A 24,502-nucleotide genomic window follows, 5' to 3' on the forward strand; every position below is an offset into this window, starting at 1 on the left:
TTAGGAGTGGCTCCCTGAAAACGTTCAGTACTTCAGTTCTATAAATGCACAGGTGAAACGGTAGTGACAACCTTGTTGAGAAAACGTAAACAGCGCCACCTTTTGACAACGTTGTAAAATAATACACGGTGGTTGTGACAGTGTTGCGTGTTTGCTGGGTAAGGGTCAGAGTGACTTTCTGCTGCCCATCACAAACATGCTCATGGCGCGGGTTCCTCTTTGTGCAGCTCAGATCCAAAATGTCAGCGCTCCCCTGCTTTGAGACCGGGCGCTATCACACAGCGCGGCTGCTCTAGCCGACCATGTGCGACCTATTTGATAACAAAGCAGCGTGCGGACACGCCTTCATGACGTGAACTCATGTGGGCGGGACCCCGCAAAAGCCATCACATATCAAGATGGCGGCGTCCATGGCGCTGAACTTGGACAATTTACCGTCGGATCCTTTGCTTCTGATTTTATCGTTTCTGGACTTCAGAGATTTGGTCAGGTGCGTGTTCGCTGCAGACAACAGTGCTGTCTGCTTGATGCTGAAGATGCGCATTTAAAGCTTGTTTGTGCTTTTAGAAATGTCTGAAAGTTCGCTAGCTACTGTTTGTGCCGCTGCGTTAGCTGTCTATGCTAGTTGGAAAGGAGGCGAGCTTATTGTACCGTTTTAAAACACTGTTTCTTAGTTAAATGTGTTGTTCTACTTCAGGATAGAATACAGTGTTTATAATCACATTAAACAGCGAGGTCTCGGGGAGTGTAGACTCGAGGCATCCCTGCTGGGCAGCTTCTTAATCTTACGCTGCAGTGAATAAGTAGCTGCTGAGCTAACTGTAGTAAGATGTAAACAAGTTTTCTACTAGTCGATGCAGTCCATGAGTGACTGCTTAACTAATACACAGCCGAAACTCTTGGTTGTTGGATAGGGTACTTTCATGGTTTTGCATTGGATATAATGATAAACAATAGCTTATTTAACCATTTAACCTAAAAAAAAACTAAAAAAAACAACATTGTGTGAGTGGCAGCTCTCGTCGTTGATGCATGCACCATTTGACGGGGGCATCCCTTTTGAAATCATTGTATTAAGACATTACGACGCAAATGATGTGATTCGTTGGTGTACTTAGCACATAACTATTTTTTCATTTCATTTCGATAACAGCGGGTTCAAACCTTTTACACTAATTTGTCTTTTTTCCCCACTTAGTTGCAGTCATGTAAGTCGGCGCCTGAATGAGCTGACTGGACATAATCCCTTATGGAAAGGGCTTTGCCAAAAACACTGGCTTCTCTCAGAGTAAGTTCACCAAACAACAATCCTGCAGCCCACTAAAGCGTTCTCATTTCTTATTATTTATGTAACAGTTGTGGACAGTTGTAGGGCACCACAACATGCTTTTTGGTTATGGCTATACTTGTATTGGCCTTTGCAATCTTAATATCGTAGAGCCACATTGTGGAAATAAGACCTCCACGAAATCACAGAAACAAAACACGTCACTTTATATGCTGTGAGTATCCTGAGCAGTATCATAATGTCATGAAGAATCAGTCTTGGTGTGGGGAACCAGCCCTTATATGAATGCATTAAGCTTAGGCCTAGACTAAAAATAAATTGCAGTGGGATTTCTCTATTGATCCTGAAATTAGTTTTAAGATTAGGCTTAATCCCCATTGTGGAAACTGACCCCTCCAGTCAGTTGTAGTCCGAATAAATCTGTTGTTCCATCAGATGTTCATGCATGTCTTGTGCTATTAGATGTAATTTCATCGTTAAAGTATTGTGTTCTGGTGTGATTGTAATGGAAGTGTTTTCCCTCTACAGGGCAGATAAGGCTCAGAGAGGGCAGAGCTGGAAGGAGCTGTTCCGAGAATTTTACGCCGATCTAGGTCGCTATATTGACCATTACGGCACACTAAAGAAAGCATGGGAAGACCTGAAGAGCTATCTGGGCCAGAAATGCCCACGAATGATTGCCTCGCTCAAAGGTGTGTGCAGTGGCTTATGTTAGAAGCCTGATTTCTTAAAGGGAACTTTAAAATTACTTTTTAAAATAGTGTACAAATTACAGTAGTGTTAACATTTTCATTTTGCTTACCCATATATTATTTTATTTATTTATATATATATATATATATATATATATATATATATATATATATATATATATATATAACCATTAAAAAAAGAAAACTCATTCTTAAATTAATTTGCACTGTATTCTGTGTCCCTTGCTTAATAGCCAAGCCATTCAATACTGCAAAAAGCCTTGTCAGTTTTAATAATGATTGTGTCATGTTAATAGCATTAGACATGTACACCATATCTTAACAGTCTGGATTTTCTTTAATAAAGGAGTTTGCAGTAAGTATTGGGAAAATGTTTTAGTTCTTTGTTACTAAACACTCAGTAGAGGAAAATGATCCATTGTACAAAACTAGATATTGAACTATAATAAAGAATTAATACAGTACATTCTTTGTCAATAGAGGGCGCAAAGGAGGAAGAACTGGATGCCATTGAGGCTCAAATTGGCTGCAAGCTACCTAACGACTACCGCTGTTCTTACAGGATACACAATGGACAGAAGCTCGTGGTTCCTGGGTACGAATCAAATGTAAAATTTTCACACAACAACAAACTTAAAACCTTTTTTCAAAGAGCAGTCACATGTTTCTTATTCTTAAATACTTCACTCCCCCAGGTTGATGGGCAGTATGGCCTTGTCCAATCACTATCGCTCAGAGGATCTGTTGGACATAGAGACCGCAGCAGGGGGGTTTCAGCAGAGGAAGGGCATGCGGCAGTGTCTCCCTCTCACTTTCTGCTTCCACACAGGGCTTAGTCAGTATATGGCTTTGGAAAGCACAGAAGGACGCATGCGCAGTGAGATTTTCTACCACTGTCCGGTTAGATTTATCTCTCTTTCTCACTATGGTTCATTCACTCACTCATGAATCGAATGCATGTATTTCTAATTAAATGTTATTCCCGGGCAAGGAACAGCATTGAACATTAAATTATAGTAAAATTAATATATAGAATGCATTATTCAAACCTGAGAAAAAATACTGATGTTGTTTAAATATTTTAATTTTAGTATAATATTGTTTGTAATATTTGTTTAATATCTGATTTATTACATATACAATGTAGATTTAAATATTACAAATTATAAATAAGTTATTCTGTATAAAATGTGAGCATAAGTGATTCCAACCCTTTGACAAACTAGTGTACATGCATTCACAAAGCAGAATCATTGCCAGACAGCAGGTTTTGTTAGCCTGTTGTTCATGGACTGTGTCCTTCAGTTGCGATATTTAAATTGTTCTTGTTTGATTTGTTGATTGGCAAACAGATTACGTTTTTGCTAATTAACCTAATTTGCAGTGGGGGTGGAAAGTTCCAAATACAGGTCCTGGCATAAGAATATGATGTGCGAACACAAATAAAACCTATAAATATGAAATACACTAACATAAGCAGAAAGGTTCTTTTTTGGGTTTGTTTGTAGGCAAAGTTGCAGTTCTTTCCTAGCATATTCGCTTTACATAACTACATGTTCTCTTTTTTACCTCTCTTAGGATCAACTGGCACAAGATCCGTCTGCGATTGATATGTTCATAACCGGTAGGATATTGTCAAACTGGCCGTCTGTGCAGTTCAGTGTTTTGAGTTGTTTAAAGAATGTGATAAAATAATCACACTGACTGCTGGTGTATTGGACAAGCAACAACACTAATGTGCTTGCTCCTGTTTCTGCGCGACTAGAAGGAAAATGCTTTTGGTAGCAAAATCTTAAACCCAGCCATAGCTTCCAATCAATCAATGTTTCTGCTCTTAAGTTAATAGCAAAAAACATTGTGATGTCTTGATGTGCGCCACTACTGATCATTAGTTTGCAACCCAAGAAATGTTACAGTAATAGATCACCTGTCATAGCTTAACTGCTCTTAAACTCATGTCTCTCTTTCTCCCACTGTAATAGGGTCCAGCTTTACTGAATGGTTTACCTCATATGTTCAAAATGTAGTGACAGGAGAGTACCCCATCATTCGGGACCAGATCTTCAGGTACCTGCAGTCTGTCTGTCACAATTTTCACTATGACTAATTTTTAACTCTAACGTCTTTGCATCATACTGAATAATTTATTTCACCCAGTATAGTTTTATCCCTTTACAATTGCTTGTATCTTTGCATTTGCATCTTTGTGTATATACAGTGGCATGCCTGGTCAGAATAGCTGTTACTGTGAATAGCTAAGTAAGAAAAAATTAGACAATCAAGTTAAACATTATGCAAGCCGTCTTTTTTTATTTCTATCTTTTACAGTTTAATAATAACAACAAATTAGGAAAAGATCGTCACCCTTTATGCTCAGTACTTGGGAACACCCTCTTTAGCATCAGAGCTTGAAAATGCTTTTTGTAGCCAGCTAAGAGACTTTCAGGGAAATTGGAGGATTTCTGCTCATTGTTCCTTGTTAAAGGCGCTTCTGTTTTGAGGTCTGGCCTCAGATTCTCAAGGCTGTTTAGGTCCAGGAACTGTAAGGGTCTTGGTAAAACTTTTAGCTTATGCCTCTTGAGATGGTCCGTTTGAGAGTGACCCGCTGCTTTCCTTAGAGCGTGTTGTTCCTGGTGTCAGAAACATTGCTTGTTCTGGGTTGGGTTAATTGGCAGTACCAAGTTGGGAGAAAAAGGGGACAATATATTAATTTAAAAAGTATGTATTTTCTCACATCTTACATATTAGTTGATGGATATGCTGTTTGGGGGTTCACATTAGGGGGGCACAGTATTTGATCATTCTTGTTAACTATCTATAATTATTCTCATTGATTTGAACTTTTTTGTAGGTACGTCCATGATAAGAAGTGTGTAGCCACTACTGGTGACATCACTGTGTCAGTTTCAACCTCCTTTCTGCCTGAACTCAGCTCTGTCCATCCACCACATTTCTTTTTCACCTACAGAATCAGGTAAGACAAAGATTCACATGCATACTCACTGCCCTGAACACTGTCCATTTGAAGGAGAATTCCTTCCAGAATGGTCTAGAATTTAATGTGTTCATAATCTTGAAGTCTACAGATTACTAAATGACCTAAAAATATGCAGTCTGTCTGTCACAATTTTCACTATGACTAATTTTTAACTCTAACGTCTTTGCATCATACTGAATAATTTATTTCACCCAGTATAGTTTTATCCCTTTACAATTTATCAATACCATCAGAAATCATGCTAGTTCAAGTAATCAGACACAGAGGAAAAATCATTGCTTTGTTGGTTGTTAAAGAAAGAAAATGGGTGTGAATTGAATGAAAAAGCAAGCTCAAAAATATCATAATTTCCTCAGTGCATAACATTTAGTTTAATTTAAACCTTTTTTCTTTTTTTTTTCTTTTCCAGCTTGTTTTTTTTTCTAATGCTGAAGGGAATTTTACAGCTCTGCTGTACATTGTTGACTCTGGACTGCTTTGGGAAGTTACAATATCGGACCTTTTACAACATTATTTTGTAAACACATCTGGTTTAGTCAAAATGTATTTCATTTAGACATTCTGAAGCCCATAGTCTAATGAATAAAGAAAATCTCACTTTTAAACCAAATTGCAAAGGTTTTTCAGGAATGACAGGATGGCAAACAGATCACTTTGGTACAATGCATCCTGGGATCTATAACTCTGTAGTCTGTATGATTAATTTAGCACAAAATAGTATGGATGCCGTAATACTGAAATGCTCCTATTAAACTGTACCCAAATTTTTGGCATAGGTTTGTTAGCTTTTTCTCCTCTACCAAGAACTTGGAATACTTTGACTGGTCAGGTGCATGACCTCTCAAAGGTCTCCCATGCAACTCCTGAATTTTTTATTTTTTTTTTTACTGGATCTCTGTGGAAGTAAGAATCATGTTTCAAACTTTGATTCTCACATTCCAGGATTAAAATGGCTAAGCTCCACTACTTCTGCAGCTTGTTTTAAAACTACAGACTCTATGTGAGGTTGGGTCTCGCTGCTTTAGTGACTTAGCACCTTGCAACCTCCCCTTTACTCCACACTGCACAGTGGCTGCGTCTGAAACTGCACACTGTGTCTCCTTTTTACTTATTATTCGTTGATTCACTGTCTGATCAAAAAGGGAAAAGGCACTGCCCAGCATCTGCACCACACACTTCTGGGGTTAATCCATGTAGCCCAGTGTAGACTTAAAATGAACTTTTTGCGACTTGCTACACATAAACACAACAACTAATGACGCGCACACAAAAATCCAGACAACTGGACTTTGTACTGATCTGGTTTTCTATGTGTTTTGGAGGCAGAAGGCAACCTACCAAAAACATTTTTTTCAGATGTACTGCTATTGCTACTCAGAAGCACTGACATTATAAATATAAATCAAGAACTCATTTGTTGCTTGACTAGTGTTTTTGGGTTGTAAATGAAGGAGTGAATGAAAAGTTACATTAGGACATGTAATACATGTAATAAAGGGTGCTTTACAGTCAACATTCATCACAATCCTTTACACTCAGCATTTAATCAACAGTGGCTATATTTACGCCGTGACTGTTGAGATCTTTCATTTCCATCACCACTATTGTAAGGAACGACAAGTCAGTAGATTTTTTTAACAGTTAAGAGTCCCCCCCACCCCAAAAAAATGGTAGAACAAGCCTCAATCATTTTCTTGATCAGTTTAGATGATCTTAATACTACAAAGCATTTGAGAAGTTGGACCATGAATGACTTTGTTTGCATCTCAACAGTTGAATTGTGCAGGAATTGCAGAATATGCAGAAAAATCTATGAAATTCCCCATTTAACCCCACAGTGATGTAGTAGTTGTCAATCATTAGTTTGTTACAAACTGCCATAATAATGATAGTTGTGTGGGATAGAATTTTAAACCTAACTATATCTGACCTAATGTTTTTAAGTTTGGCCTTTTTTTTAAGAATTGAAATGGCACGGTCAGCACTGCCTGAGAGTGCATGCCAGTTGGACAGCCGCTACTGGAAAATCACCAATGCCAACGGGAACGTGGAGGAGGTCAGAGGCCCTGGCGTTGTAGGTAAGGCTTTAAAGATGTGCCAGTATGCTGACTGAGCTATGTTAGAACCCGCATAGTAATCTGATTTCTGTTTTCTATTTGTGGGTTGGATGTTATTTTACCCATGAGGATTTGATTGGATCTTGAATGGATCTTGTCTATGGATCTTACACGTGTCTAGTCTTTTATAGTGACAATTCTGTACATCCCAAATGTACAGAATTGTCCAAGGAGGTTATCTGAAATGTTTTGTGCATTTTGAATGTCTGTGTAGGCGAGTTTCCAGTGATGTCTCCTGGTAAAGTGCATGAGTATGCCAGCTGCACGACATTCTCCACCACCTCAGAATACATGGAGGGACACTACACCTTCCATAGGCTCAAAAATAAAGAGGAAATTTTTGACGTCTCCATTCCACGATTTCACATGGTGTGCCCACCCTTCCGAGAGTCCGTAGTGCGCTCGGTATGTGATTTTTAATGATTTCTTTAACTGTATATGCAGGGTTGAAACATAACAAAATAGAGTACGGTAATAAAGCATTAATTAGGAATTGATTAGGAAACACCATAAATGCTTGCTTTTTTCCTGCTTTTTTTTTTTTTTTTTTTTTGCTTCAGTCAATCAATCTACTCAAGGGCATCGAACAAACTCTGCAAAGAACCCACTTCATGAGATAATTTTTAAAGACAGAAGTTTCTCCCAAAGCATGAGTAGACATGACATAGCATGAACCTTAAACACTCTCTCTTACAAGTTCCACATAGAAAAGGGAGCTGTAAACCAGTCCACTTGTAAAACAATTGCAATTCATATTTACACCCCTAAAAGTGATATACCATCAAAGTACCTTAGACAAAGATGCCAGCGTGACTGGTCACTTTCTAAATATATGTATAAAACTGTTAAAAACTGTGATGAGCCAGACAGCGTATTTTACTAAATCTGGCTATTCAGTCTGCATCAATTTAGCCCCGCCAATTTATAAAGAAATTCTGTGCTTCAGCTTGGTGTAGTTTTTGACTGAGGTACAATGTTTCAAATATATTTTCTAGTTTTTACCAAATTGTTCCAGTGCTAGTTTTACTGCCGTTAGTGGTATGTCTTCAACAACAGTATGTTTTGCTTGTAAATTATACTTCAGACAAGTTCATAGCATCGTTGTCAAACATTTAAACTTGTATTTGATTGAAAGAGTTAGTCATCGCATGAATCCCAAATGGATCCTTGCTCTGTGTGTAGCTATGAATTCATGACAGTAACTCGTTCTTTCATTCCGACCCCACTTTAAAATTGTTGTCCTTGCTATGGCTAAAACCCAAACAATACATTTTGAGAAACTGAACACGAGTGGTAATAATCTTGGTACAGTGATCTTGCAATGTTACAAGTTTAATTACAACCCTGTTATTTTGCTTCAGAATGAAATCTACTGAGCTTCCTTTCACAGAGGGCTTGTAGGGGGAAAATGGTGTTCTCTTCCTTTATTGGCTGGTTTAGAGGACTGACAAAAGTCAGCAGTACCTGCCTATTATAGCATAGTTTTAACATTGTTACAGGAACACTAATTATTCCGAAGTCTTACTGGATAGTGCTTCTGTTCTCTCAGCACAATGTGTGGTTATCAACCTGAACTGATTGTAGCAGGTTTGCTTTTAGCCTTTTCCCCTCACTTGCTTCCCTGGGTTTCTTGAGTCGTACTGGTAAACAGTGAGCCAATGCTTTCCATTCTGAAGAGTTTTTCACAGTTTAGTAGTCAGGTAATCTGATCGTCCAGTTTGTTTATTATGGAGCAGACAGCGAAGAGGACAAGGTAAAAGTAGGGCTGGGTGATATGGTAAATATATTATAGCACAATATTAAAAGACATTTTCACGATACACAATATTTATTACACTTAAAAAAAAAAAACATCCAAATACTCTCCCATATTTAGTACAGTGTTTTGTGTTTTTTTTTTTTTTTGTTTTGTTTTTTTCAAAATGTGCTACTAGACTAATTACACTGTTTGTAATGAAACTTGCAGCTGAGCAAGTTCTTTAAGCACTGACTATATCCTCGATATGCTTGGAAGAGTATACTGTGTATCATAACAGAATTTATGACAATATGATATTGCCCACCTCTTGGTAAAATCCAGTCAGCTAGCATTAGCTTTGAGCTTAGCGTAGATCCCCTGTCCAAGGCGAAATTTCAATAATAATACCAAAAACATTGGATTTTTCTAAAGGTGTTTGTTTTATGTGCTTAGGGTTTGTAGGAATGCAGACTTTGATAAAACTTTGGTAAATATCTTTCTCTCCCTCTCTTTCTGTCTCTCTGCTCAGAGCTCAGTGAGTGAGGTGTCTGTTGTTCCATTTAATGAAGACAATTCTTCAGATACAGACGACTACGAGGAGGGAGAGCTGCGGGGCATGAACATGGCCAACCCTGGGGGGCGCTGTCCTCGTCACGTCTGATGCACTTGTTACTTTCTCCCTCATGCCCACACACACACTTACACACACACACACACACGTACACACGCACAAACAGCAGCGCAGCAGAGAGCAATGGTTTTAAGAATTCCATTGTTTATTATACAAAGGCTTTGTGTCTGTCCTCTCGTGAACCTTCACACCAGTGTGCGTGCGCGCTTCTAACAGTAACGTTCTGAGAGAGAATGAGTGGCAGTGTGATACTATAGTCGCAGTGTTCAGTCTTAAAAAGGCTTACAAGCAAAGACCCACAGACACACACAACATTCAGTAAGCTTTTGTCTGGTATACACTGCCAGTACTGTTATCGGCTACAAATTTTACACTGGGCCGAAAATACAACTTACAAAGCTTACAAATACCACTAGCCACAAAAATCAAACTACATCCCCACAGCGCTCAAGACACAGCATCACAATATTGCTGAGGAAAACAATAGGACAAAATTCTATATGAATAAAGTATGTTTTTTTTTTATTTATTATTATTATTATAGAAGGTTCTAGAGGACAGACCAAGCCAGTGAGTGTTTGTCATATGATTACGTTATGGATGGAAGATATTCAGTCAAAATAATAAGAAAAAAAAAGCACACCTGTCAAAAAAACGACCAATCATTGCACATGACCAGCTCCAGCGAGTCCTAACCAGCACATCACCAGTGGACAGTAGCGCTCTCTCGCGCTTTTTTTTTTTGTTTGTTTGTTTGTTTTTCTTTTCTTTCCCCTCTCCTCTCTGTCTTTCTCAAAATTCTCTTCTCATCATTTTATTTTTCATTCTGTCTGTCAGGTAGATAGTCATAGAGATAGAGAAATGGTGGTAAAGAAATGACCACAGCTGAACCCTGCAGCTGCTCTGTTCGTTAAAGCAGCACTCAATTTTACTCAGACTGTACTTTATGTGCATCTCTGTAGTACAGGGCTGACTTGTTTGGTCTCTAATGTACGCTGCATTGCCACTTCATTCGTAATATCTGCTTTGTACCTGTACTCATTGACCATTAATCATTTTATCAGGTATGCCTACCATGTTGTAAATACATTTTTTCTGACTGTAGGTCCTGTGTTACTGCACAGCCTCAGCCCTCCCACCGTCCATCAGTGGAAAGGGATCTCCAATGCTTAGACCGTTGGCCATATATTTAGTGCTGAATTTAGTGCTATCGGACGAGGTAGAAGGTAGAGAGTGCCTGACCAACTATACATCACCAAGTGGTATACAGCTAGTAATTCTACATCTACAGGGTCTGGTAAATGCGCCTGATAAAAAAAATGTCAATGAGTTTAAGTGCCAGCTTTAAACTTCGTGCTCCACAAGGTGACATTGCAGCCAAGTAATGTTTCCAAGTAATCACGTGGTCATCTCTCAGTTTGCGTTTAATTCCGCCATGCTACGAATGAGTTGTCCTGTACCACTGGAGTAACCCTCGTCATTCACAAACACTTGCACATAGAAAAGATGAAACTGGACTCGAGCATTACTTTACACTTTATGCACATTGAACTTTTCTTCTCGCATTGAGCCAAGTTCTGAACAAGGTGAAGGTGAACCCTTGGCCCTCTCTCGTTCTGGTTTTCTTTCTCTTTCTCCCGCACACATGCACACAGTTGTACAGGCTCTTTTGTATCTGTATTCATCTGTGAGCGGTCTCTAAAGGAAGGCAATGTGAGTTCAATAGATTGCCTATAGGCATATACAATTTTTGATCTTTGTTAGTAATTGGTAGTTATTTTGCTCTTCTTTTTGTTGTAAAATAATGCAGTGCAATAGGGTTTTCGAGCTATCTGCTATTCTATTATATCCAAGTTCTGATTGTTCATTTTTATTTTGTAAATGTGTGGGGTTTTTTTATGTTTGGGGTAAATAAACAGGAAATTACGTCCATTTGTGTGCAGAGGATGTTCACTTTTAGAACGCTGTTATCCTGCAATGAATGGCTGGATTGTCCTGCTATTCTTAAAGGTCAGGCACAGTCCACTTCTGTGAAATGCAACTCAAAGGATTATTGTTCGCAAAACACAGAATGTGTTCCATTCAGACCCCACCCCCACTTGCCTTTCTCTACTCCTCATTGGTGTCAGTTTGGATGTTGTAATCATAGTAAGATGAAGAGTGCTTTGTTAGCACTTCGCCTGATATTGCTTTGTGTTGCCGCTTGTTTTGGGTCATAGCTCCTCCTTTGTAGTCCATGCCCTCACTTTTCATACGATGAGTAGTAGCCAATTAGTTCTCTGGCTGCAGTCACATGGGCTAAACACCTGTATCGGTCTACTGGTCAAAATCCTCCTTCAAAAAAGGTGATATGTGTGATTTTGAGCAACAGTTCTTTAATGCCCTGTTGAAAGGCTCACCTAAGCTGGACTGGCAATAGCATGAAGCTAACCTGCCTTGTGGCGACAGTCCAGACTGGTGTAGTTGTTTTAATGGTGGGGGCAATGTTTTCTTGGTTAATACCAATCAACCGTCACTGGAATGCCACCGCCTATTGGAGTATTGTTGCAGACTATGTGCATCTCTTCCTGCCCACAATGTAATGGCTACTCCCAGCACGATAATGTCACTAAGCAAAAGTAATCACCTGAACATGCGTCCAGTGTCAGTGTCTGGAATCCAATAGAGCACCTTTGGGCTGTGGGAAGAAAGAAGAGCTGCAGTATGAAAGTGCTCATGAAACATCTGAAATGTTTGTCATGAGGGAAAAGCTGAGAAAGAAACCGAGGCATGGCTTCTACAACATCATAATGCCACAATCTCGAATACGACCTAAAATTCACTGTGGATGACCTTGATTTTGCCCTTACCTGAACATTATCACCAAAGCTCTCTAAGTAGACCTCAAAGAAGCAGCACATACCAGATAGACAAAATCTTACCCCCCCCCCCCAAATAGGACCTGAAATACTCCTATTTTATCCTGCTGAAAATAAGCAGCTGTCCCAACACTTTTGTCTATGTAGTGTATATATTGTCACACATAAAATAGAAAACAACTTGTCTCTCTATTTTTTTACTGTTTGACATAATGTGAATTAGGCATGTGTTTTTTACATTGTTTCAAAATTGTATGATGAGTGGATCAATAAAAATGGTCCAAAAGGACTTTACATTGTTTTCCTTCGGAATTTAAGAACATCTTTTCCTTTTGAAGAATCAAGAGATTGATTGCTAAACACACTTGGAGGACTAGAGAATGGGAGTGATTGAGTTCCTAAACACGAGTGCATTTGGTATTAATGGCTGCTTGCATCTTTATTTGTATATTTTTAATCAGCGGCACCATTGAGTGTAACGTTATGATTAAATTCATACCATTTTTGGGAAAGTTTCCAATTTATATTGAACTGATTACTACTAAGAAACTTAAGCATAATTTTATAGAGATAATATTCATTTTATGAACTAAAAATTCCATTGTTATAAATGTGTAAAAATGATAACTGGATCGTTCTTACTCCAGATTAGATCAAAACAGAGCACATTGATCAATCTGCCACCACTACAGCCGCCACAGTTGTTTGTGGGCGTTTCCAAAGCCACAGCCCCTCCAGTCTCTATCAGACTGGCCTAAAGGAGACAGTGGAGTGGTCGGGCTGCTGGAGACTCTTACGAAAGGGGTAAGGATTTGGAGCTCCTCTCTACTTGTTTTATGGTGTAAATGTAGCTGGTAGCTGATAAAAGTCTGTTCAGTGTTTCTAGAACCAGATATCCAATTATATACATGATAAAAATACTAATTGGCCTGGATTGCCAGCAGTTCAAAGAATGCTATAAATGGTGAGAAGGTTCTAAAATGACATATTTTGAACTGTTTTTTTCCAGTGTCTTTTTGTTAAACGTTTAGTTGCTAATCATTATTGTGCTGATTCTATTACATGCACTCACAAAGTGTCTTCCCAACTTTTTAATTTATTTAATGTTCTTGCATATAAAAAATTTTAAGGAAATGTAATATTAAATGATTCTAATCTAGATTCTTTGGGAGATTGACTTAACAATAACCCCTCCCCCAATATAAGCTTTTTCAACACTCTCGAATTTAGTTGCATGATTTAAAATGAAACACAATCAAGGCAAAAAAAATATGCTGTAGCTTTTCACTTTGTGATCAGTCAACACCATCATTTGATTGAAGGAAAATTCCAACAATCTTAAAAAAATAATAATTCAGTAAATGAGACTAGTTTGGTGTGAAATGGCTCATTATATAGAAAGGTAATGACTCAGATTTCTTTACAGTAGTAGTTATTACAGTAGGGATTCAGTTCATTTTATTTACTGTCCCATACCACCAGTGAACCTAAATGTGTCTTTTGAGTATACACAGAGCGTGGTCTATATAGAGGGCGGTGTAGAGTGTGTAGTGCAGCATAGTGGGTTTGTTTTCCAAGCCAGGCAGGCACACCATGCTATATCACTGAGAATCATTGGGCTAAACTCCAAAGGCTAGATTTGCCTACCTGTGTAACTGTATGACAAATGTAAACCATTCTGGATAAGAGCATCAAACGAATGTAAACGAGTTTTTATCAGAGACTGTTTGGTCTTTGAATATCCTGCATGTTCTCCATCCTTATTTGATTTTAAAATGCTTTTTTAGGGCAAGATCTTATTGTAAAATGTTGTCTTAGCCATCAAGTAATTTTTTTTTAACCATTTTCTATTGAAGAAATACGTTCAGAGCATTCCAAACTTGCCAGATGTGTGGTTCACATCACCCCCACTGTAAGATAATGACTCGATAAGTTTTCTAGAATGGAATATTTTAACCTCAAATAATTTTGTTCATGTTTTAAACATTTAAATATGCAGAAATTTAAAAAATGTTTTTTTATAGATTAATCTAGTTTTTAACAGGTCATATTGCCTTTCTGGATTGTTGTTGGTTCTATGATCTAGATTTAATAATTTGCATTGTGGAACATTGGTGAACCACATGTAACATTAGTTAACTGACTATGAATGTATAGCCAACCTTGGTATGTGCCTTGGCACCTTTATCTGTCATTTCCACATATGCCAAAACATCAGTGCTCTTCTTTGTTTTTTGTTGTGGTTGTGGATAAGATCACAGGTGGAGTACCATAGTGACAAAGAGGTAGAAAAGTAGCCCCTACCCCATTATACTCCCTCCACTAGGCTTCATAGTTGGGATTATTTAACCCCTTAACACACTAAGGTGAATTATTCAGTAACTACTGGGACTTCGGTACAAACTGGTAGGGCTATTCTTTGATAGTAGAAGTTAAGTGTAATAACACTTTCGGCCTGTCAGTGGGCCCTAGTCTGTTTAGGGGTTAATTCCTCATCTGTTCTCAGGAAAGTGTTTCAATAGTCCTGGTGTATTTTGCAAAAACATTGATAATTATCAGCATGTTACACTTTCTTTCTTATTTCATGTTTCCTGTCACTTTACCTCCTGATTTGGCGTCTAAAATATAAACGCGTATGGGGCTCAGAGTGTCTCAGCGGTCTAATGCACTACCACTCTGGATCGGGTACCATGCCGCTTTTCCATCAGCGGTCGTAGTCCGAGAGAGCACAATTGGCCATGCTATCTCCAGGTGGGTAGATGGCGCTCTCTCCTCTCATCACTTTTAGGTGATGTTGACTGGCACAGGTGCCACAGAGCTAGGGAACCCAGCATTTTCTTCATCGGTGGCAGTTCGAAAAGAGGTGATGGATGGCTTTGCATGTATCGTCTAAGTTGTGTTAATTCCTTTCCCTCTTAGTGTCAGGAGCATTGCTAGTGCTTAGGGAGCTACGAACGGGCGGGGGAGAATTTCCAAATTTTTAATGATGAAGTGACTTATAAATGAGTCACTTTTTTGCCTGTATAATCAAATAATCAATAACTGTGACTAGCATTACTATAACAATTGCAAATAGATCTTGTGAGTCAAAAGCCGATCAGTATCAAGAGACCTTCGAGCTTCAAGTACGGCTCGGCTCGACCCGCCATCCCTTAAGATCCACGGAAGACAAGCGTTCAGGCTTTTTTCTGTCCTGGCACCGAAGGTGGAACAAACCCCTGGGTGTCCGAACAGCAAAGTCGCTCACTGTCTTCAAATGCAGACTAAGGACCCACCTCTTCCAAAAGTACTTGGGCGAAGTGTAGTGTTGAGTATTAGGGTCTCCATATTGACTTGTGTTTAGTAGTATCTAAGCTTAGAGGTATCTTTGAATTTTAGTATATTCAAACTATGTAAACAGTGAAGCACTTTTGTAAGTCACTCTGGATAAGAGCGTCTGCTAAATGCCTTAAATGTAAATAGTTCCATCAGCAAGCAACACCCTAGAAACCATCTAAATATCGTTTTATACGATATACTATCGTAGCCACCTAACTATTTTAACTTTTCTATCTCTTCTTCAATTGTTTTTTTGTTTTAATACATTTTATCCAAATTTTTCACCATTTGGCCCGCCAATTACCCAACCTGTGCATGCTCTCTCCCCCCATCGCAGTCAAACCGCTCATTTTTCGAACTGCTGCCGATGCAACATCACCGGGCAACCAAGGCGCCTCGAGGGAAGCACTGCATACCCAGCTTTGATGCACACCTCGCAGACACCAGCGACGGCCAGCACCAGCAGCGTCTGGGATTCAAACTAGTGATCATCTGATCATAGTCACAGTGCCTTAGTCCGCTGGACCACTCAAGGCCCATAGTTCTACTTTTAATTGTATTTTTTTTGTGGATGTTGCAGCTTAAAACATAAAACAATACTTGAGGTGTAACAAAATAAAACATTTTTCACATGTATTTACAGAAATGACTTCGGTTTGCGATTCATAGACATCCCCGGGTGCTGAATATCTTCTCTGGTGATGCTTTGCCAAGCATCAAACAGGCATTGTTCCCTTAAGTTTTTTTCCATCTACAAAATGCACGCTCAATTAAATTCAAATAGGGTGAATGGCAACTTTAAATGTTTTATTTAAAAAAAAAAACTTAGCAGTATGTTTGGGATTATTATCTTGCTATAGGATGAAGCGCCATCCAGTGAGATTTGCATTTATAGAAACTGGTGCAGAAAGTTTCAGAAAGTTGAAAGCAACCAATTTTGTTTAGTTTTTTTTTTTTTTTTAATTCACAAAAACTTGATGATGGAAAACATCTACTAATCTACTCTTTTCAGTAGTTGTAGTCTTCCTTTTCAGTGAAGATTAATGTGCCAGTACCTGTGACAGCCATATATTCCCAAGTGGTTTATTTTTAGCGTGGGCAGCCCACACTTTGCTTCTACTGTCATTCTGATACAGGTTTATCTTGATCACATCTGTCCACAAAACCCTCTCTGCAGCTCTTTTACACATTTTTTGGCAAATGGTTTGTTGTTTGTTTAGGGTTAGCTCCTGTATTTCTGTTCATGAAGTCTCATGTGCATAATGGTCTCTGATAAATACACACTCACCTCCCGAAGGCTGTTTCTGGTCTGTGGGAGGGACAACTGAGCATTCTGCAATCAGCAGTGGAGGTCTTCCTTGGCCTACCAGGCCCTTTGCCATTAAAGAGCTCACCTGGGTGTTCCTTCTTCTTAATAGAATTCCACACAGTTGCCTTTGGTAACCCTGAGGTTGTCTCTAATGGGTTTATTCTTTCTTTTTTAGCTTCATAACAACTTATTTGATTTTTGTGCACAGCTCTTGTCCTTCTGTTAAATGACAGCAACTGCAACTGAAATGAAGGGGGGGGGGCTGTGTAAAAAAGTGTTGTAATTTGAACATGGTAAAAAAATACTTTGTCCCAAACATTACGGAGGGAAAATGATTAGCTTAGTTTTGTCATCATTCGACTGTTTAATGCACACTTATCAATCAGTTTTATATTTAGACAAATTTATGTCACAAAAGGAAAACCAATAGTCAGTGGAAAGGATGAAGTCATTTCTTTCTCTCTTCTTTTCCCCCCACCCTCCATCTTTCCCTCTTTCTTGCATAGAAGTCTACTAGCTGCAATATGAAAGCCTTTGTGGGTGTAAGTGTGGTGTTTGGTCTGGCCCTGCTTGGACTGGGTATGTACAATGCAAAGATCTCTGCTAAGTTCACATCTTTTTATTACTTTACATAAGAAAACATTTTATGGACATTCTATATTCAACATCTTCAGATAAAATCACAGGCTGCTGCTAACAATTAATGAGTAATCAATTAATCTAGCTCTTATTTTAATCATAGACTAATCTAAACCAGGGGTGTCTAAATCAGTTTAGGTATTGGGCTACATCCAATGTGGGCTGGTTCCAGCTTGTGGACCCTACGTTTTATATTCTGGTCTAAAATAAAACAAAGCTATAAAGGCCCATCATGTTCACTGCCTTAAACTGCCATGAACTTTGTTCACCTAAACACAAGAAACCAAATATTCTGAACTGAATATTCATTTGTGGAACAGAACTATTTTTCTCTTTTCTGACACCATGTTAAGTTGCAAGAACAATAGTACAGTTTGAGGTCTTGCTACAGATGTGGTTAAGGTAAAGGCTGGGCCACTCTGATGTCTTCATTCGCATTGAGGCATTACATAGTTTCTCTCCCCAGTTTGGGCTTTCTGTCAGAATAGCGTTTTTTTATCCTGAATTTCTTTGGACTGTCTACCATTCGTCTTTCTAGCTGAAAAGCACCCACATACTAACATGATGTGGCCACCGTCATATTTACATAGGGCATGGTGTTGTCTGGTTGATCTGCAGCACTCCTTAGTGGTTCAAGGCAAAAATCTCTATTTGAGTCTCAACAGATCATCACACTTTTGTGACACTCTTCTAAAAAAGTCCCTTTGATGAACCAATAAACGTTAGCTTTAATGCTTTAATTGTAAACACTGTAAACAATGTTTAGTTAAAAATAGATGAGAAAACTATGTGTTACAATTTTGTAGTTATCTCAACAAATGCATTGATAGTAATTTGTTCAAATAACTCATTGGAGAAATGTGTTCAGCCAACTTACATTGGCTTGTTCAAACAATACTGCTTATTTTGTTTAGGCTGTTAAAACTTCAGGTTAAGATAACTTGATAACCCCTGTTCAGAAAATGATTGTGGGTTAAACTTGCTTTCAGTACTAATTATCTGCTCTTTTTACAGTGCACTTGTGCAGCTCAGTTACAGTTATAGTTGAGATTACAGTGTCTGCTCTACAAAGTGTGCTTGTTTGGTGTCCAGGTTAAGAATAAGTAGTCTGACCTAGGCAGTGTGACTGAGGTTATTAAATATTTAAAACATTTTTACGATGCACTGAACTGTCAGACTCCAAACTATTAATATAATATAATAAATATATTCATATGTAAAAATGAATGTCAGTGCACTATACTGTTGCATCTCACAAGGAGGACAAAAAATTTATATGCATGTATAAATATGTGCATGAATGTAGAATTTGAAGGTGCAGACAATAGTAAAGGTGCACGTATTTGTCACTGTACAGTGTGGACTGTACAGCGAAACGTGTCCTCCGCATTTAACCCATCTGGTAGCGAACACACACTCACACACACACATGTGTTAGGGGCAGTGAGTACACACACCCAGAGCGGTGGGCAGCCAACTCCAGCGCCCGGGGAGCAGAGAGGGTAAAGGGCCTTACTCAAGGACCCAACAGTGGCAACTTGCCGAGCCCGGGAATCAAACCCACAACCCTGTTATCGATATCCCGGCGCTCTAACCGCTGAGCCACCACTGCCCCAATAGTTACTACACCACTAAATAGTAGATAAGTAGTCTAATAGTGATTACAGTTTAGATGTTAAGTGTGTGTTAATGAAAGTGCTGCAGTGTGTTGAAGTAACCAGGTTTAGTGTGCAAATTATATGAAGTATTTGTAAACATATATGTCACATATATGTCATATTAACATGTGTACAGTGTAGTTAATGGGCCAATTTATACTGTATAATGGTCAAGTAGAGAGAATACAGTACACAGCTTGAAAGTTTAGTATAGAGTGTCCAGAACAGTGGCAGATTCAGAACAGGGGCAGATTCGAAGCAGGGGCAGATTCAGAGCAGGGGCAGATTCAGAGCAGGGGCAGATTCAGAACAGGGGCAGATTCAGAGCAGGGGCAGATTCAGAGCAGGGGCAGATTCAGAACAGTGGCAGATTCAGAGCAGGGGCAGATTCAGAACAGGGGCAGATTCAAAACAGCGGCAGGTTAGCAAGCCACTCTTGGGAAGGTTCACACCTGTGCAATCCATGATTTCTTGATAGCGAACAACTGTGGCAGTAATCAGGCCTGGGTGTGGCTGGAGAAATTGAACTCAGCTTTCCAAAGATGTGATAACCCACAGTTAATTTATGTTGTACCCAAGGGGGATTTTTCACACAGGGCCATGTAGGTTTGGATTTTTTACCCCTTAATATTAAAAACCTGCATTTTGTGTTTACTTGTGCTATCTCTGTGTAATATTTAAAGTTGTTGAATGATCTTAAACATTTAGGTGTGACAAACATGCAAAAGAATAAGATATCAGTAAGGGGGCAAACACTTATACACCACAGTATATAATTTTGTGTGACTCTGTGTTGATTTAGGAACCCCACCCAAACAATTAAAATAAAAATCACCAAATACTTTGTGTATTAAAGATGTATTATAATTATTAAAGTATATTGTATACAAATTACTGTCTCAGAAAAAGAAACAGTAAATCAATAAATCATTAAAAGCCCAACACTGCTGTGAATATTGCATATACTGATATCAGACCACAACTGCAGCTCATCTTGGGGTTGCTGTAAATATTATTGCTGTATAAGCGCTCACAACGGTGTAGGCCACTTGTGCAGGCTATGCCGCAGACTCTGCAATGACTCGACGCAGAAGCACATCACAGTTGTATCCTGTATTAATTAAACATGGTATTAAGCTGTATGTGTTTACAGCAGTAGGATGCTGCCAATTTAACACTGTACAAATATGGTAAAATACTGGTCATTTAATAGCTGCCAGTTCTTTACTATAAACGTAAACACAGCTGGCAGTATCTTACTAGGATTTTACAGACAAATCTGTTAATGTATGCATGTATTTATCCCTGTCATTCACACTTTCACACCACAGGCTCTGCAATTAAGTGTTACAAGTGTCGGGACTACACTGGCAGTTGCACTAAAACCCAGGACTGCAGGTTTGAGGACTCGTGCCTGACACTGAATGAAAGAGGTGATTGCACACACTCACACACTCCTATGAATCACAGACCTTTCCTGTTGCCACTTATTACTATAAAGTGTCATTTAACACTCACAATGTCCCTCTCATCCCCAGGTGGTGATACGTACCGGCAGTGTATAAAATATTCAGACTGTGAGTTCGCCATGCTCTCACAGATGTTTCCACATGTCTCCAGCTTCACGTATAAATGCTGCAACTCTGACCTGTGTAACGGAGCGCCCATGACCATAGCCAGTAGCTCACTGCTGAGCTTACTGGTCTCATTGGCAGTGTTGTGGTGGTGTGTCCTCTGAGCTGCCGTGCTGATTCAGACCAAATGCTGCCCCCCGCTGGTGCTGCCGTGCATACCAATACTAGGCATGAGCATCTCTTTGTGAGGAAGTTCAAGATGAACCTGAGCAACTCAAATACTAAAATCCCATGTTTATGGTGACCACATGCTTATTTAATGCTACAGCATAAATGGTTTACGTTAGGAAAGGCACTGGAAGTTGAATCCAAACACTCCAATTACATTTTAGTAGTGGTCACCTGTCAATGTAATACAACCCCAGAACTCCAGACCAGATTCCTGTACAGTTTTGTGCTTTTCCTGCTAAAGCACACCTGATTCAGCTAACCCATTAACTGGCAGGTTAAAAAGATGTGTTAGAGCAGGGTAATCAGAGTAAACTGTGCTTGATTCCAGCAGAATGTGGGATACATGTGGCAAAAGTCAATATTTACAAGAAAATAAGCGCTCCACACTAGCAAGTTACACACAGTTATGTTAAAGGCAAGCTTTAAGGATTTGGTTTTTTCCATAAATCAAATAGTGTGATGTAAATCTGAGATCACTTTGGATCTAATGTATCAGCTGTAGGATCTGTTGTGGGTAGTGCTGAGCCCTGTTTCAATTACCATAAAAGTGTATATGCTTCTGCAGGAATATCAGCAGAAAGTAGCATCATGAGAATAAAAGTTGCTGCTTTTGTCACTTCACATTTATCTGTCAATTTATCCTTCAAACTTTCCAAAAGCATCTTATTAAAAAGATTATTCTTAGACGGGCGAGTGAGCATCACACCCCACACTTTCTCTAGCAGTTAATATGATCTCAGAACTAAGCTTTTGGGAAACTGGGCCCTTGTTTATTTGACTGAAGCTGTCAGTAACTGCAACAGAACACTCCCCGAGAATCACTTGGGGATTTCAAGATTTCAAGTTTTTTCAGTATCAGTGTGTGGTTTCCATTTTTCTGCTCCCTCTAATTTTCTGAGTTGCATTTAGTGTATGCAAGGATGATTTTGTTATGTGAGGAGCAGAGAATGGGACAAAGATGTTTCTTCAGTACACAACAGACCTCTGAGGTTGTGCCTCATCTTGAACTTGTCATGACCAAATAAGAGACTCCGGGTCCAAACTGGTTTGCTCCAAAAAAATAAATGCCATTTTCAGAAATCACCACTAGTGCTCTGGGGTAAACAAAAAGATTCCAGAGTTGATACATTTTGTCTTGTCGTATACATTTTCCTGGCAAAAAGGTCTTCCTGCATCCATCCAATGATGAGGTGGTTTAGTAGTCGCAATTGAAATATTGCTACAAGTAAGCTAATGCTCCTTTCTAATGTATTGAATAGACAAGCAAGGCTATTATTATTCTTATACAGCACTATTATGTAAAAATACCAGGCTACTAGTGCTAAAGCCACTTTGGACAAATCTTCCCAGATAACATGCCCATGTGCAGCCTTTATGCAAAGCCCAAGTGGGAACCAGAAAGTTTGGTCAATGGTACCATGTTGGCCCCATATATGGATGCCCACCAGGGTCCCACCATGGTCAGTGATGGGACCAGGAGGGGTTAAACACACGCCTCATGTGGGTTGTACACTGGCACCCATGTGAAAGGGCTGTAATAAGCCCAACTATGTCCCAGAAAAAGCACATGTAAGAATCCACTCATGTGAGCCCCACATGGGCATGTTGCTGGGTTGTTGGCTAGTTTGGAGTAGTCTTATGATGTCAGTTCAGTGCACAGACCTTGCATGTCACAACGTTGGTGTTTTGACATAATTAGGGGAATTATGTAGTGAATTTGGAACGCAGTTTTTGAAAGCAGTTGTAATTTCTCCCAGAGAATAACTGCTTAGACTGAAGATCATTATATGGCCATGATGTCAAAAACAGAAGGACAACTTGTCTTCAGTGGCCTGTTAAGGAATAGGTTATATTAAAAGATCATTGCCAGCTCTAAGCTTGATCAATGCTGGCCTTTTGCACTTTTTTTTAATCTGTATGTATATGTGATTAACAGTAGTACAACATGTGCTTTTTAATCGCTCAATGAGGTTTAGTTAATATGCTATGCGAGAGTGTTTATGTTGTTAGAAAGAGAGAAATGTGTAAGTTGGGCTCTTCCTGTTGTATAAACACACTGGACTTTGGCACTGGATCATCCAGCAGGAGAGGAGTTTTTCTTGTCAAGACTGTTAAGTTATACATGGATACATCCATTACTGTTTCCATTATTGCTGTCTTAACATTTTACATTTCAGTGAGCTTTTAGTGTTGAGGGAAGAGGGGTTATAATAAGCTTTACAGCTTTACATGCACAGAGGTGATTTGCTCAAGAGCCTGTTTTCAGAACCGTTTTAGTCTAATTGTTATTTGTATAAAAAAAACTTACTGTTTGTGTGTGTATCCAATAAAATGGACCATATAAAACCATAGTGCTCTCAGTATCCCTTAATCATATACCAATTCCATACAATAAAGGTGAAGTTTTTCCAAAAAAGGTGAAGTGTTTTTAAATGGCATCTACCATTCCTACTGTTTGTTTATTTATTTACTTTTTAAAAATAATTCATATGCTCCCTGCCTGTAGGGCGAGCTCCATAATGCTGCTTTAAAGTAAAAGTTTTTGAGGCATTAAATGTACTACATTGAGATATTACATGCTTAAGGTACCAGGGTCTTATCTCCACTGTGGTGAACAAATCTGACTCTGGGATATGAATAAATATGTATAAATATTGCAGGAATTCCTCTTTAAATAGAAGTATTTGCTGGAAACAAATAGCCAACAGTGTTTATACTGTAAATCTCTCAGTTTATAACTTATTTTGTGTTTAGAACTCTGCTTTATCACTAAGAGCTTGTTACAAACATAGACAAACACAATCTGTACCTCTCAGTTATGGAATAGTGGCGACTACAGATATTTGTTGATATTTATTAAGAAGGCCTCCAATCCAGAGTAATAAGTCATATTATTATCCTGGATGCACTGAAATACAGTCACTGTATTTTACAAAATTAAAAATGTACAGATTTATACATTTATAAATGTTCTACACTTTAAAAAATAAGTGCTTAACAAAGCAAAAATAGTATGTACTTGTAATCTCTTTTAAGAATAACTATTCCTTAGCAGTTATCACTATTAAACATAAGGCAAGAGTTTACATGATTTTTAAAATTAAAAAAGCAACTACACCCTGCAGGGTTGACAAGTTAAATCCGTTGAAGAATCAAGAGCCAGTCAGAAGAAATCAACACATGTCACACAATGCCAGAAAGCATAACAACGTGCCTACACTTGTTTGACCAAAAATCTAGTTCAGTTAATTAGATTTAGTGTGTAGTCTATATAAAAATAATTGAATATTTTTGATAATTTAAAGTAATGGATCAGAAATTAGGAACACTTTATGTTGTTAAAGCAGAAACTAGATTTTATTAATTATCCACAGGTGTTATTTTGACATAGTAACACAATTTTATAGAGTAACACCGCTGCATAATCTAA

General features: G+C 38.6%; 2 protein-coding genes across 2 annotated transcripts; both read left to right on the plus strand.

Moving 5' to 3' along the window:
• Positions 1-398: 398 nt before the first annotated feature.
• Positions 399-12,601, plus strand: fbxo3 (F-box protein 3). Its single transcript, XM_072671579.1, has 11 exons — positions 399-490; positions 1,199-1,288; positions 1,817-1,980; positions 2,482-2,596; positions 2,697-2,901; positions 3,580-3,625; positions 3,984-4,068; positions 4,853-4,975; positions 6,962-7,077; positions 7,331-7,521; positions 9,384-12,601. Exons 1-11 carry the CDS (start codon positions 399-401, stop codon positions 9,513-9,515), a joined length of 1,359 nt encoding a protein of 452 aa, XP_072527680.1. The 3' UTR covers positions 9,516-12,601.
• Positions 12,602-13,067: 466 nt separating this feature from the next.
• Positions 13,068-23,421, plus strand: cd59a (CD59 molecule (CD59 blood group) a). Its single transcript, XM_072671558.1, has 4 exons — positions 13,068-13,147; positions 17,477-17,549; positions 20,599-20,700; positions 20,806-23,421. The coding sequence occupies exons 2-4, from the start codon at positions 17,495-17,497 to the stop codon at positions 21,003-21,005; spliced, it is 357 nt and encodes a 118-aa protein (XP_072527659.1). The 5' UTR covers positions 13,068-13,147; positions 17,477-17,494; the 3' UTR covers positions 21,006-23,421.
• Positions 23,422-24,502: the final 1,081 nt, after the last annotated feature.

Source organism: Salminus brasiliensis, chromosome 25, assembly GCF_030463535.1.
Source record: "Salminus brasiliensis chromosome 25, fSalBra1.hap2, whole genome shotgun sequence".
Taxonomy (NCBI): Eukaryota; Metazoa; Chordata; class Actinopteri; order Characiformes; family Bryconidae; genus Salminus; species Salminus brasiliensis.